This window comes from Phaethon aethereus (assembly GCF_964289735.1).
Source record: "Phaethon aethereus genome assembly, chromosome: 5".
NCBI lineage: Eukaryota > Metazoa > Chordata > Aves > Phaethontiformes > Phaethontidae > Phaethon > Phaethon aethereus.
Window position 1 is genome coordinate 71,565,198 of NC_138579.1, and position 15,357 is coordinate 71,580,554.

General features: G+C 48.1%; 1 protein-coding gene across 1 annotated transcript in view; it reads left to right on the top strand.

Moving 5' to 3' along the window:
• Window positions 1-15,357, top strand: part of IGHMBP2 (immunoglobulin mu DNA binding protein 2) — a gene marked incomplete at both ends in the record, with an annotated part of 42,485 nt that overhangs the window by 19,658 nt on the left and 7,470 nt on the right. Inside the window, 2 exons of the mRNA XM_082000466.1 lie at window positions 8,495-8,677; window positions 14,170-14,288. Of these exons, the coding sequence (XP_081856592.1) occupies window positions 8,495-8,677; window positions 14,170-14,288 (302 nt within the window). The remainder of the gene's footprint in view (window positions 1-8,494; window positions 8,678-14,169; window positions 14,289-15,357) is intronic.

Below are 15,357 nucleotides of genomic sequence, written 5' to 3' on the forward strand. Positions count from 1 at the left end.
TGTGCTGAGCCGTCATTAGTCTAGGGTGGGAAGCAGCAGTGAGGGGCTAGAGCTTCACTTGCTTATTTTAGTAGGGAATTGATTTAATCTGGAGTTGGATAACAAAACTATTACCAGTAGAGAAGTGCTCTTTGCCTGATGTGCAAGGTAGTTTTTGGAATTACTAGCAAGAAGAAATTTGCAGTTTGGTCCTTAATTTCAGGGTTATCATTCTTTTCTTTAATTAAGTGATGCGTAAGGCTCGTCTTCTCCACCAGAGGAACTGTACCGTAGCTGCATAATGCCCCGGTCCTCGTGCTGGCCTCGGCCGGCAGGATTCATCTCAACTGCCATTCTAAGCAGTGGCAGTAGTTTGAGATTTTTACCCTTCTCCCTGCTTGTGCCAGTAAGTTGTTCCAAATTATGAATAAACAGAGGAGAGGGAGTTGGTTGGCCTTCCTCTGCCTGTGCTTCTGGTTGCAGAAGTGCATTTCTTCATATCTCAGGCTTCTGCCACAGCAATGCTGATTTACAAGGTCAGAAGCTTTAGGGGGATGAAAATGCTCACCAAACAGTCACTGTGGTCCCAGCTACGTGCTAGTGGGTCAGACAGGGCTACCCAGCCCCAGGAACAGAGCCTAGAGACTTATTTTTTCCCCAAGACTGTCAGATTAAGGGCAAAACATAGTAGACACACCAATTCTGTTACTATGGGGGAACAGGTCTGACGCTCAACTGACGTCAGTTTTGGCCCCCCTTTGAAGTGAAGCAGGTTTTCTTCAGAAGAGCTTCAAAAACATTGTACCACCTGCCCAGTGGCTTTTTTCTGCTCTGTCATGATTGCTGATGCCAGGAGCCTTTGCTGGTGCTGCATTGTGGAATCAATAGCAAAAAGCTCCTCACCCAGAGCTCAGGACCCACCTGCTGCAGATCTCCTGGTTGTCCTCCTGGTCCTGCTTGAGGAGTTGTGCTTTTCTCTCCCACAGTTCTGAGTTCATTCAACTCTGCAGTGGAAAGCTGCCACTAGCTTGCATCTCTCCTGTGGTCACAGGTGATCATAGTGTCCTCTTTCTCCATCAGAAACACTGTTTTACTCCTTAGATCCTATGGGTATGACTAGGACCAAGCTTTTTATCCTTGTTTTTCTTTAAAAAGAGCTTGCCTGTTTTGTTGTGCATTTTGCACATTTTCTTTCCATGTTTTTAAAATCCCAGCTGCACAAAGAACTGGACTTTGTAAACTTGAGAGGGTGTGGGTAGAAGTCAGATCTTCTGGCTCTTCAACCTTGGCAGGGTTACCAGCCATGCAGGGAAGTCAGTTGTTAGGTCAGCTCCCATCTCTTGCAGGGTAATCCCTTTTGGATGAGAAACCTTAGGGGTGTTTAAACACTGTGTCACCCTGTGCTGTTCCTAAAGTTCAGCAGATTTAAAATAAAACAGAGCAGGGAGAATGTGTGTCTGAATCAATAGTGCTACAGATTTATATCTCGGCCTGGGTTACCAGTAAATGATGATCAAAAAAACTTGCTACATTAAACAAAATTATTGCTCAAGGCACCAGCAGGTCCGTGACCCAGGTGCTGGTCAGACAAGACCAGAGCTCAGCCTTGCAGACAGTTGCATTTAGGAAGATAAAGTACAAAAAGCCAAGCTGACTTCAGCTTACTCGGAAGAATTATGAGCTGTGCTCTCAAATGCTGCCACTCTCCAGGCAAGTCTCTCTGTTTTAGCCTAAAAGCCAAAGCTGCTATGATGGTGCTGCCTGTGCCGACCACTCTTCTCTAAGTTCCCTGAGTAACTCTTGAAACCTGTTAGCTAATGTGAAGCAAATCGGTCAAGGTGTGAAAGTCTGGAAGACCTTCAGCTTCATAAAAATTGGTAACAAAGCTGACACCTGAGTTTGCTCTTGCAATCAGGGGAAAGCCATCATACAAACTCAACCAGAGTAGCAGCCACAAGACAAGCCACACAGAAGGGAACCAGAGGAAACTCAGCTTTCTATATTTATTATTAAAGTATATTAGTTTAGCCCCGGAAAACTCCAGTCAATATCCTATTGTGTTAGGCATGGTGTATATGATAAGAGGTGGTCCCTGTTATGAGCTGAATAAACGGCGTGAAGGGGGAAGAAGGATTATTCTCCTCATTTTGTCCTATGTCATACAGGAATCCTGTGGTGGCTTCTAGGACTGAGCAAGGTGTCTTGAAGCTCAGCCTGGCATTTGTCTGTGAGTGCATCTTTCCTGTCTTCCCCCTCACTTCTAAAGGCTGGCATCTTGTTAAGTAAAATTACTCAAAATTGGGTATTTTCAAGCTTTGCCCATTGCTCAGGTGGCTGACTGTTAGAAGACCGAGTATGCAGGAAAACAGGTGGACAAGTAGAAAATAAAGCTTTTTGAGCTATTTATGGCTTTACCTTTCACTCAGTGGGAGCCCTCGGTAGCAGCCCCACAGGTATTAATTGCAGATGGGTACACTGGTAGGTATTAGCTGTACGTACAGAAATTAGAGTGGGTGCCCATCAGGCAGGCACTCATCTGGAGTCTTCCCCTCTAGTCCTGGCCTGTTTGAGCATAGCAAAATTGCCCTCTCCTCTTTCCAGATTACCAGCGTGTCCCTCAACTCTGCTGGCTCTGGAGAGCAGAGGGGTCTTGGACAGAAACGCTCTGCAGAGGGTTTAAATAGCACAGTGCAGAGTATTTGTCCTGTAGAAAAAACCTGGGATGACACGTGTTATCCTGGCAGGAAGCAAAACTGCCTAACGCTGAAAGAAAAGAGTTTCTTTCTTTCAAGCTCTGTTGCTGTCTAGTGAAAGTCCCCAACCAGCTTGTGATGGAGAAGATGGGCAGTGAGGTCCAGCTGGAGCAGCTGAGTTTGGCTCAATAGCCTCCTAATTAAATGCAAAAGCTAACAAAAGTGTGATCAGTTAGAACAACTTATTTTGAGAAACCCGATTACTTTTCAGATAAACACCTTTAAAAATTATGAGCTCTTCTCCTTACAGATCTGAACTCTGGCCTTGTTTTTAATTGCTGCCCAGGTGAAAACATTTGCTTTATCGAACGAGGCATATAACACAGCTTTCTTTTCTACAGCACCGTCCCCCTGTACGATGCAAATACAGCAGGCGCTGTGGAGCTCCGCATTGCACTTTTCACAGGCTGCGAGATGAGACACAAAGGCAGATTCCTTCTACCTCCATCTTGTTAGGTATTTCCAGAGATCTAATTAAGGCACCGCGTCACCTTCCGGCTCCTCTTTGGTTAGTGGAAAACGATAAGCTATTTCCAGGGGTGATTCATGCAGAGGACGCAAACCCTTCCGCCTACCTTCCCCTTCTCCTCCATTGATGACAGCAGACCTGAAGTGGGTGGACTCCTATTTTTGGGGCCTCAGTGAAGGGTCTAAAGTTAGCCGTGATGAATCTGGGCTGACAGAAGGATCGTCTGTTACTACGGTACGTGAAGTCAGTCCTGCTTAAGCGGGAAACCTCTGTTAAACAGGAATGCTTTGGTACCTTGTAGGAGCCATGCTGCAAGCGTGATCAGAAAGCTAGGCTTCATGCAGCTTGTGCTCAGCTCAGGGAGCTGGGCCTGGCTGATATAATTACCTTCTTGTTACCTGCTTTTTCCTCCACGGATTCAGCGTTTGTCAGTTATTATAATCAGGTCTTTTTCCACCTGAGGCTAAGGGAGCTTTGGTAGAGAGTCTGAAGGGTGCTCCTCTTTCTTGCTTTTTTACATACCTGGAGTTATCTCAGGATGCAGAGGGCATCCCCACGCACACCTTACAGTTCATTCACTTACATCTTGTCCCTGCTGGATGTGTTTCTTCTGAAAAGCCTCCCAGCAATAGCAAATGCCAGTCCCCTGCTGTTCTCCTCTCAGCAACCCACTCCAAAGGTCACGGACATCGGCTTCAAGCCTCCTACTGGGTTTTGGCCCGGTCCCAGAGGGCATCTCAATGTCAGGACACTTTCTGCTGTCTGACAGGAACATTTGTTTTCCTTGTTTTCATTTTACTCCTCATTCCATCCTTTTCTGACATCCTAATTAATTGGTCTCCACATCAGGGCTTTGATTTATTAATTTGTTTATACACTCTTCAGACATCTGCAGATACTTATCAGACTGCTTGCTCTCAACTAGTTTCTCAGACAAGCACATGAATATTTTGCTGTCTTGTTTGTTAGCAGTCAGCGTGGATGTCTCCACCATCCCAAATCCACATGCTAGTCCTCCCTGCTGAGTAGTTTGCTGATTTGCATGTTAGGTCCAAATGGATTTGTTTTGTCACTGAAGAGCAAGTATCGGGCCTTGGTTTTCTTTGGTAGTTTCCACAGCTGGAAAGAACAAGCTACCCTCCTCCCTATTTGCAAGGATTCAAAAAAATCCGTAATATCTAGAGAAAGAGGAGTTCTACACAGCCTCACTTACTACTACTTTACCTATTTGTGAAATCTCTTAAACCTATAGGAGGATAGAAAAGCCCACGGCACAAAGCAAAGGACAGCTAATACTTTGCATGTCCACAACAGCCTCAGCCTATTTTTGACATCCAAGAACTTAATACAGAGCTCTTGAGGTAGGAAAACACGGTGATGTCTTTTCCAGACTTTGCTGTCCAAATTCAGTGGTGTACAGTGGAGATCAGAGTCACACCAATGTCTCCTTCTGTCTCTTAGGAAGGAGACCAGCTATCCAGAGGATGAGTAAGAAGAGATACAACATGTTTGAGGGCACAGCTCTATCCCTCCATGGGAAACACTTCCCTTTTATTCTCCCTAGTAATGATCATTCTTGACACCTACATGGCAGGCTGACTCCTTATATCCAACCTATAAAGGATGTTTCACCTCACAGTGGGCACAAGAGCCTTTGAAATATTTTGTTCCACCGGGCTATGGCTATCACCTTTAATGTGTAGCATTTCTTCCAAGAGCTGGAGGAAGAAGCCTTACCTGTGAAGAGCAGCAGGGCCTCATCCTCCTTCATTGGGATCTATCCCAGTACAGCAGCCTGGGAAGGTGTATTCAAGCAAAGTACAGCCTTCTCCTGCATGTGAAGCAAGGTGAAACCAGGTTAGCAGCAAATACTGGCTGCTGGGGGCTTCCTTCTGTCATTTCAGCTTTCTTAGCTTTACTTTAGGTATTTCAGAGTAGATACTCTTGAGCATCAGGTGCATGGTTCTCTCTGTCCAACCTCCTATTCCAATTTAATTTCTCTAAAGCAATTGATACCTAAAATGCTTTTGCTCAGTGCTCTTAAGATTTTTCTTGGCATGGAAATAAACCATTGTAGGAATTAACTGAGTGATAAAATAATAAGAAATTTGTTAACAGGTAAAATATTTGCAAGTAGCTTAATGTCCTTATTATTAATTCAACATATAATCTCATGTAGATCCCTGCGATGGAAACTGTGCTGTTAGTGTATAGAAGAGCACTATTTCTAAGGCTTGCTGTGAGGTTTAATTGCTCCCCCATGCTTTATTATAAGTTATTACAAGAAACACTTCAGAGTAGTTGCTGTTAAAAGACACCAGGGTTTTCCTGCCAGTTCTGCATGAAAATCAGTTTTAGACTTGCTCTTAGATTTGAAAGAACTTGTGAGCTGAGGGAGAGGAGTAAAGGACAAGAGCAGATGGGAGGTACCTTTGGAGCTTGCTGGATCCCTTCAAGACTTGGAAGCATCTTATTTCGGTATTCCTAACTAACTTCCACTTGAGTTGCCTGATGCAACTTACACAGCCAGTGTCTGGCCACAGCAAAGACCAGGAACGGCTGCAGCATCAACAGGGCACAGTCCCACGGGGTCTGAGCAGAGCCAAGGGCCCAGCAAGCTATGAACCAGGGCCAGGGTCCATCCAGGGGGTCCCATCAGGAGGTGGGCTAGAAACAAAGCCACAATATGGATCCAAGATCCAGCCAGAAGATACAGCTAAAGACAGGATCAAAGTGACCTGCAACGTAGATCCAAAGTCCATAGAGCTTGCCATCCAGGAGACAGAGCTAGGACATAACTCAGGCAGAGACTGAGGGGCTAGTGCTGAGCCTAAATGAGGCCGGTGGGCAGAGGATGTGGGTCCCAGGTGAGGCTGGTCAGGGCAATTAAAGCCTCCTGGTTCCCTCTGGGCCCTGAGAGCCAGCTCAGCTCTGGGTTGTTCAGCATGTGGGCTTTCTCGTTAGCCTGTCAGGAGGAGATGGCTGGTGGAAGGAACCAGAAGCATTTTCATCTTGGTGACAGCAGTCATGATCTAGGCAAAGGCTGAGCAAGAAGGGGGCACTGGACCCCCTGATTCTCTGGCCCTGCAGGAGGAAGGGCCGTTCCTATGGGAGTGGCCACTTCAGGTAGGTGCCTGTGCCTGAGCGCAGACAGCTCTCCCTGTGAAAACTGCTTGCTTCCCTCCTTGCCCAGGAGATCAAGGCTGCCTTTTAGCACACCGTGTGGGATAGAGCAGAGCTGGGAGGATCAGGCTGTCAGTGCCTTCTTGCTCAGTTGTGAGCCTGGAAGGAGGAATGCTAACCCCTGATAACTGGGATGAGCTCCCCAGCCCCATGTCTTGCTCTTTGCTCTCACCCCATCTAATCCCCTTCCTTTCCTGAAAACGCAGCCCACCTCTGACAGCCTGCTGTTTCACCCACGCCTTGCTTTTCTCAGCTGGGAGCGTAAGGATCTCTATAAGTACATCTGTGCCACACCAAGTAGCAACGCTGGGGCTGGGGAGCTGTAAAGGCTCCATGGTCAACCTCAGTGCGGTTCATGATCAGCAGCAAAATGTGCAGCACAGCTGGAAACCTCCATATATCCAAAACAGTATCTGTAGTGGAAATCTGCCAACCCTCCTCCTGGCTGCTGCCCCTGTACGTGTTTTCAATGCTCGCTAGCGTCACAGCAGCCTTTGAAAAAGCAGCGCTGTCTCCGAAGTTCTGCAGTTGCGTCTGTTCAGAGTTTATGATCCTTTTTTCCCCGTATGCTGCATTCTATGATTTAGCAAGATGGAGGGCTAATGAGACTTGACTTCTCAGAAGGATCTACCCTCAATTTTCTCTTCTGCAGTTTTAATGAATTTGCAGTCTCTTGTTATATTTACCAAGTGCCCCGTTGTTAGCGTGACAGGGCTGGCCAGTACAGCAAACAAGACGCTTGCTATGGTGCCATGTAGTAATGTAATGCCTCCCACGGCACTAATTGTGTGCGTGCTGTGCCCCTTAGCCTTGACAGAAATAATTTTCACAAGCTGTTCTCTATCATCATTTCATTATCATTGTGCTCGTTCACTGTGTTTTGGTAGCAACCAGAACCCCTCACTATGTACGGTCTGATACAGGGTGCTGGACGCACAGTAAAAAAAACTCTTTGTGCTCTGAAATGCTCAAAATGCAACATCAGAGTACAGTGATTCTCATCCTTCCTCCTCAGACGGTACCGTTAGGCAATGCTTCTAACAAGCCCTTTCTGTACGGTGAAGAGAAAGCAATTAGGCTCCTGAAAGGCTTATTTTATTAGAAGCTTTATTAATTTGTGTCACAGATGTAAGCACGGGACCTTTGCCAGAAGTGATGGAGTGTTGGTTTTCTTAATGGGTAATAAAGCAATAAGCACTGAAATGCATTAGTGTGTTAGTCTGGGGTGAGCGGCCAAGGAGTAATGAGAATGCTTGAGTGGCAAGTGTCTCGATAAAACATTAGCAAGGCCTGGCTGTGTTGACACCAAGCGTTTCAAGATTTGGGGTCAAGCTCTGATGCTAATGCATTAGGAGACGCTGATGCTGTTGCTGAGCGTGCAGTAACGTGAGTGTAATGTTGCACTGACAGATGCAGTACCTAGAGCTTGTTACGAGCAGCGTGACTAAGGATGTTGACGGGGTGAGCTTACAGGTTGAGGTTTTTGTTCTGGAGCTGTTTCCCCAAGTAGAGATCTTGGGCACCCTTGCTCATCTGATTGCAACCACACTGAGCAGATCTGGGTGCTGGAGGTGACTGCTGCAGGCAGGGATGCCTGATACTGTTTGCATCTCTCGCATCGCAGTGGCAACACCCCTAGGTATTTCCCTACGGGAAAGGGAAGCAGGCATCTCTCCACCCTGATGTGGTCAAGTTGATCTGATCTCTGTGCAAGGCAGAAGTCTGTCCCTGAGGGTCCTCTCCCTGTTGGGGAGCCTCCGCTGAAAGATAGCGCTCAGGACCCTGCAGCCTTCAGCTCCCCTTCCACTGCCTCCCGGTACCCAAGGGAAACGGAGCGCAAGGCCAGGGAGGTAACGCCACCCCCGCAGAGCCGTGCGAGTGTGCTCAGCAGGGTCCAGAGTAGGTACTGCAGGTGCTCCTAAGTTGCATTGCAACCTAACACCAGTAGCGTCGATAACGCTGCTTTCAGCTCCAGCTGCAGCACTGCCGAGGCTGCATCTGTAGCGAGATGCTGACTGAGTCCTTAGTCCAGAGGGTTACATCTGTACCTTAGGTCATCGCTTCAGGACAGACATCCAGACTCCACTTACAACTTGCTTCTCCCATGCAGAGCTGCTGCCAAGGGCCTTTCACTCAGCTTGATGGAGCGGCTCATCGAGAGGTACGGGGAGAAGATTGTGAAGATGCTGACGATGCAGTACCGGATGCATCAGGCCATCATGCAGTGGGCTTCCTCGGAGATGTACAGCGGCCGGCTCACTGCTCACCCATCAGTAGCCCAGCGTCTGCTCAAGTAAGTGACTTGCTCTTCACTGGTACAGGAGCAGAGATGTCTTTTTCATCCCATCGCATGCAGGGTTTGCCCCTTCCCTATGATGGCGTTTTCCATTCTTCCTGGCCCTGTGGTAGCATTTCTGTTTCATCCTTTATTTCACTGAGGAAACATTAACTGGGCAGAGTGTCCTTTTTCCTATGTACAGGAAGCATGCAGAGTTACCTTCTGTTTCCTCCTTTGGCATGGTAAGCAACAAAATAAAAGCCCCCTGTACCAGGTGAGAATATACGAAGGCCTGGCCTGCAGTGTGCATACCCCAAGCAGTCTTTCTCTATCTCAAGCTCTCGTCGAGGGTGGGACCAGACACCGGTCTTTTACTGTGTTTCCGCATGTCCACATGGTTCTGAGGGCCAGCGTGTGTCACATCATCAGTCCCAACATTGACATCAGAAAGATCAAAATGCAAGATTCCCTTTCCAGCTTGGATAGTTTTACTGCTAGGACAGCACCTGAGGCAGGTCTGATGGCATCGGATCCATTCCTTGTCTACAGTGGTTTCCCTTTCCTTTGGTAATTTAAAGGAAATGACTAGCATTTCATTTCCATTGTACCCTGCGACAGGCAGTTGTTTGCCAACACACACTGTGACTGTCAGTAATTGGTGCTTTTTAAAATTGCAGTCAGTGCAGTTCTGGGAGGCAAATGGGAAAACATTAATTCTCTCTGTTGGACTTGGAGAAGCATGAAATATCACAGTGCTTGTCTGCGTGGTGCTCTTGTATTTTTACCAATACTTTTTTTAAAATGCGAATGTTTAGGAGTCGGAAAAATTCATATTTCCCTAGAATCTTTCCATTTCATAGTAGATGTAGTTTTGGACAGAGGTGGCTGGAGGGGCCATTTTATCACACTTGTGAACAGTGTGAACAATACCACCTGGATGGGAAGAGCAAGCTTTGTGTTCGAGACAGCCCCAGCACCCCCATCTACGTCTGCGGCAGCCAGCAGAGGGATTTCTGCTTGTGTATTAAGGCTTCAGGGCTCTTGAGGCTTCAGCTCACCTCACATCAGTGAAGCTATGCTGACTTCTATCTTGGTTTATATGCATATGTGTATACGTATGTAATTTAATGGGTGAGTGTGGTGGGTTCTGTAGGTAAGAGTAGGCGAGGCTGGTTCATCAGTGCCAAGAGGAGCTCAGCTGAGATGGACAGGACTCATTCAGCAATGTTTTAGCCATATGGATCTAATTCCAGGATCGGTGCTGTACAAAACCCTCTTCTTGATTGTTCTTGTTCTTTGCCGTGCTTTTTTTTTTTTCCTCATTTATCTTTGCAAATTAAAGATAGCAACTAGTGAAGAACCCCAGGCAAAATGCTTTGAAACCATTAAAATAGGAAACCAATTGAAAAGTTAAAGTTAGGCGACTTTGTTATTCTGATGAGCTGGCTTATTTTTATAGCTGATGGAGTGAATGTTTTTCTTTCTAGTCCACAGTACAGCTTAGTCCCCTGCTCAGGTCCTTTTCCTGATTTCTAAACTTGTAATCAAACCTGTCAGTCCACAGCCCTGCTGACGTATCGCATGAATACCGCGGTCTTCAGTTCAGGCACTGGACCTTGCAAAGCTTCTGTAGAAGACCAGGTATGCAGGGGCTTAATGTTGGACCTTGATCTTCTGTTTAGGTTGCTACTACAGATTCCTTCATGATATTTGTGAGCATCTCCTGTCTTTCGTTGCCTTAGGCCAAATGATTTGCTTAATCCCTTACCTGAGCAATAAATAAGTGAGTTTTATTCTCTGATAGTTCTAGGAAAAGCTGTCTTATAAGCAGAAGCATCCTAGGGAAGTGGAAGGCTGGCGAGTGCCCACAGGAGTTACCTGCTCATACTGGAAAGCAGCCAAAGCCTGGGCTGCAGCTGCAACTGCAGTTACAGCATTTGACAAACTCTGGGTCCTCCTCCTTCCTAAGGGCTGGCAGGTGATGGGCAAGGAAGCTGAAGAGTCCCACAGCCCAGTGCGAGGAGGGGGATCTCCATCTCTGCTGAAAGCATTTTGAAGTCTTCCTTTGAAGAAAGATCTGACTGGAGTGATCCAGACCATAGCCCCTGCCAGGCCGCTGGCATTGGCAAAGCCAGCCCATATGATTGTCTTCTAGCCTTGAATTTACAGTGACCACGGTGCCATTTTGAGAGGTGAAGCTTGAAGAAGCATGTCCCAGTCTTGAGACATACAGCTGGAAGGAGGTCCAGGCGCAAACGCCTTTTTCTACAAATGGTGGCAGGGAGTTTTTGGTCCAGCTGGATGCGTAAAGCCTGATACCTGTGGGCTTTCATTCAGAATTACTCTCCAGGGTATAATCCCCAATGTCCGATAGTAAGGCTGCACTCCCACCACGACCTTTCCCTGAACTGCATTGCTGATGCAGGTCTCATCTCCTTTACCTGAAGCACAAAGATTGGTCTTTGGAAAAAGAAGTTCAGCTCTGCTCCAAACAACGTCCTTGCCAACTCTTGCTGTGATATTGGAGGCACTTGGGAACACTTGGTCTGTGTCAGTTAGAGATTTCTGCAGCACCATCTTTTCTCAAAGAAGGATACTTTAGTTTCCTGAGGTATCTTTTCAGGGGCAGAGTATTTCCAAGGGAGCAAAACTTCCCTTCCAAATCTCCCTTTCTTGTGAAATGGGTGATGAAGCACATCATAAACCCCCACACATCTCCAGAATTAAGTTGGGGAGGCTGCAAGCAGTGTTTTTCACCTTCAAAATTTGTGACTCACTCGGTGAGAAGATGGCTTGAAAAATCACCAGCAGCTTCTGCTGTCAGTTTTTATCTAAGAACAGTGTCAGGTGTCCCTCCCCTTAGCACTTCTTTTGGGGCTAACACCCCCTCGCTGACAGGGAGTATGAGGGAACCCCCCCAGTAGTGTGAGACCTGGAAGATACTCAGAAGCCAGAATGCTCCTCGGTTGCAACATGCAGCTCCCCCAGCTGGGATCACCTCCTCCCAGGTGAAGCACAGCGCGCCTGGATGTCCTAGGGCGGTGCGTTGAGCCTGGATCCCGTGTCTGGCTGCAGGGCCAGCCTGGTTTGTCATCACACACCAAGAATCTCTCCAGGAACAAAAATCCCTCTCTGCAGCTTGGGCTAGTTTGCAGCAGGTGGGAGAAGTGCCTTTCCCCTTCATCCTGAAGGGATAGCAGAGCAGTGGACAGCTTTTGTCCAAGGCAACAGCCAGCTCTGGTGCAATCTCACTGCCTTAGAAGAGCATGGATTCTTCTCTCTCCTGGAAGATTTATGTAGATAATTACTCCTCTGAAGCAACGTTCCCGGGGTTGAGATTCTTCCTGGCATTGAGAGATGCTGCAAGGGCTTTCCGTGGCCACTGTGAATAAGCAAAGAATTAGGATTAAGCCTTTCAGTACTTAAAGGGGGCCTATAAGAAAGATGGGGGCAGACTTTTTAGCAGGTCCTGTAGTGGTAGGACAAGAGGTAATGGTTTTAAACTAAAAGAGGGCAGATTTCAACTAGACATAAGGAAGAAATTTTTCATACTGAGAGTGGTGAAACCCTGGCCCAGGTTGCCCAGAGAGGTGGTAGATACCCCATCCCTGGAAACATCCCAGGTCAGGTTGGACGGGGCTCTGAGCACCAGATGTGGTTGAAGATGTCCCCGCTTATGGCAGGGGGTTGGACTAGATGGCCTGTAAAGGTCCCTTCCCACCCAAAGATTCTACAATTCTAGGATTATCTGCACAGATAACTTGGCTTTTGCTCAAAGTCTTTTGTCCGCACGGACGTGGACAGCGGTAGGACAGTAAGTGGAGCAGGTATAAAGGAGATGGGAAGCCTGTTAGGTTTGATGTTTCTAAGAGAGGGAGATAAACCCATCATACCCTCCACAGGGGAGGAAACACTCTACCTGGAGGCAGCCTCGCTCTGGAGGAGATCATGAAAAGTGAAGTTGGTTGCTGGTCCCTGGGGCCCTTGGAAATGGGGAAGGCACCTTGTGCCTCTGAATCCAATCGTCAGGCTGAGGCAGCCAGTCCCCTAAGCGGGGGGGAAGAGCTCTGCCTTTGGGCTCTGGTTAGCCGCAGGACTGGGGAAGGTGCCTCCTGGGCTCTTCTGCAGTGTCTTTGGCTCCCTGTCATAGCTGCACTGGTCTCCGTACCTTCCCAGTCATGCATTACAACAGCAATAGCTTCAGACAGGAGAAAAATGAGTTTCAGTCAAGAGAGGAGACTTCTATTGTCAATGGAGTGAGTAATGTCCAGAGTGCAGGGGAAGCGAGGGCTGTTGGTGGCATACAAATGCAGAGGAACGGACGTGCAGTGCTGGGAGTCCTGGGCAGGAGAGGCTGCAGCTGGGGGCTTGTCTTGAACTGGAAACTGCCTTTGCCCTCACTTCCCTGCCTGTAATTTGGAGGTAATCCTCCTTTTTGCTGGCTTGCCTTCTGCCTTGCTTATTTGCAGACTCCAGAGTCACAGCACTCCGTGACTAGTACATGATGTACAGTAAGAGGTTGTTGTTTCAGCGCTCTCCTGCCATCTCCAGGCTTTCTGTTCCTGCCCTCAATTGCCTGTCCTCTTCCTAGGCTGTGAATTCAGCTAGCAGCTTCCCCGGGTATTAAAATATGGGGGTTTTCTTGTTTTTGTTTTTTTTTTTAATGCAGCATCTTTAGATATAGGAACAATGTGGTTCCTTTTTGCTGCGCTTTCTTCTCTTGCCCGACAGCACTGCTGTCAAATCTCTTGTAATACTTCAGGCACTCCTTCTCCCTCTCAACACTGTAAAAAACTTAAAGCAGCTGCCACATCTTCCTCGGTCTGCCTGTCTTTCCTGTTCGGGACCATTTAAGCGAGACACTAACACCCACGCACTGTACCGTGCCTTGTTGTAACTGGGCTGTGTAGCACAGCCGGTGAGAAAGCTCTCCGCGCTGCTGGCTGGCCCCTGTGAGACTCTCTGGGGCCCTCAGCTCTTCGTTTGCATTTTGGGAGAGCATTTAAATGGCAATCCCACGGGGCACCAATAATGGCTTTTCAGCTATGGCTTTCTGGCGTTGCCGGACTCCCCTGAGCCTCTCAGGACTTGTTGTGCCATTGCTCATGGCTGCCGTCCTGGCACTGTACCCGGGAAGCCGGGACCTGAAAGCCGGAGGAGCCCAGCAGAGCTCAAGGGCCCTGCTCAGTTATCGCTGTACATGACATGCTCTTCAGCAGCATCACTGCAGATGCAAAGGGATCCAAAGCTTGGTGGAGCAGGAAGGGGGGAATCTCAGTTTTCAGTTTCTGTCATTCTTCACATCCTCCAGAGCCAATCTTCCTGCGTTTGCACCCCAAAGGTCACCACTGTTGGTCTGTAGCCTTGTCCCTCGGAAGCAATATCCAGCTATGTTTTCCCTCTGTCCTTGCAGTGTTGTTGGGAGGAATAAGCAGTGACTCAACTGATCATCCCATTGGCATCATTTCAGCCTTGTTAACTGGCCCTTTTCCAAATAACTTGTACAGGGACCTGCCAGGCGTCACCTCTACAGAAGAGACCACAATTCCCTTATTGCTTATAGACACTGCTGGCTGTGGCCTGTTTGAGCTGGAAGTGGAAGATGAACAGTCTAAAGGGAATCCAGGTACTGTTGTTTGGAAAATTTTGTTGGTCAGAATTGACTGTCTGAGGTCTTCAGCTCCCCATGGGTTTGGCCAGTGCACCAGCTGAGCCATGTCCCAGAGAGGCACCCCCCAGAGCAGGTACCAAGGCGGAGGTGGGGTTCCCAGGGAGCCTTGCTTGTTTGAGAGATCATTTCCTCTATAAATCCTCAAGCTCAAAGGACTCCAAGCCAGAGCGGGGTGGCCACAGGGCTGTGATAATGGTGTGCAGCTTGTGGGTGGCCCCGCTGGCTGCCTTGTTCCCTTGCAGAGACATTTCTCCATGCTGTGGACTAGGACCTGCAATTTACACAAGTTGGCAGGGCAAATAGTATCAGGCAGAGCACAAGCCTGTTTTAGAGAGGCTGTAGATGAGGCTCTGAATTCCCTCCCAGTCCTCTGCTCCTTTCATGAAGTTCTATGTGGCTCTTATCCATGAATTTCTTAAGACATTGACTTTCCTGCTGGTTTTCCAACTTCAGAAATAGGTTTCATTATGGAGATTGAGTGTAAAGTGAGGTGCCAGAGCCATTCTAATAAAGCGGGAGAACTTTGAAAATGGTGATGCTACCTCCTTTGTGTCCTCGCTTCCGCAGCAGGGCGGCAGGTTGTGATGTGCTGTTCCAGGTCGCTACTCATGCTCCTCTAGATTTAGCCTGGCATCTCCACACCTGCTAGCTGGCTCTTAAGGGGCTCATACGGGACCTTTGCCAGGAGATGTGGCACATGGGCTGTCCAAAACCTGGTGCTTCACCTGACAATCCACATATCCCAACCTTGTTATGGAGATAGCTCTCCTAAAAGCATTAATGAGAGCTTTTAGCCCAGAAGGCTGTTAGCAAAAGGATTGGTGGGAGGGCACAGTGAGCCTTGGCTTGAGGAGGGTGAGACTCTGCTTTTAGGACAACATCTTCCCCTAGATTGTAAATTCACTGTCCAGACTGGCCCTGCGGGCCCTGGAGGGGACCGATCTCCATGTGCGGTGCCTGTGTCCTGCCACCTCGCCCGTGGCCACCCCTGCCTGCCTGGCTGCTGCCTGTGCTTTTCCTGGTG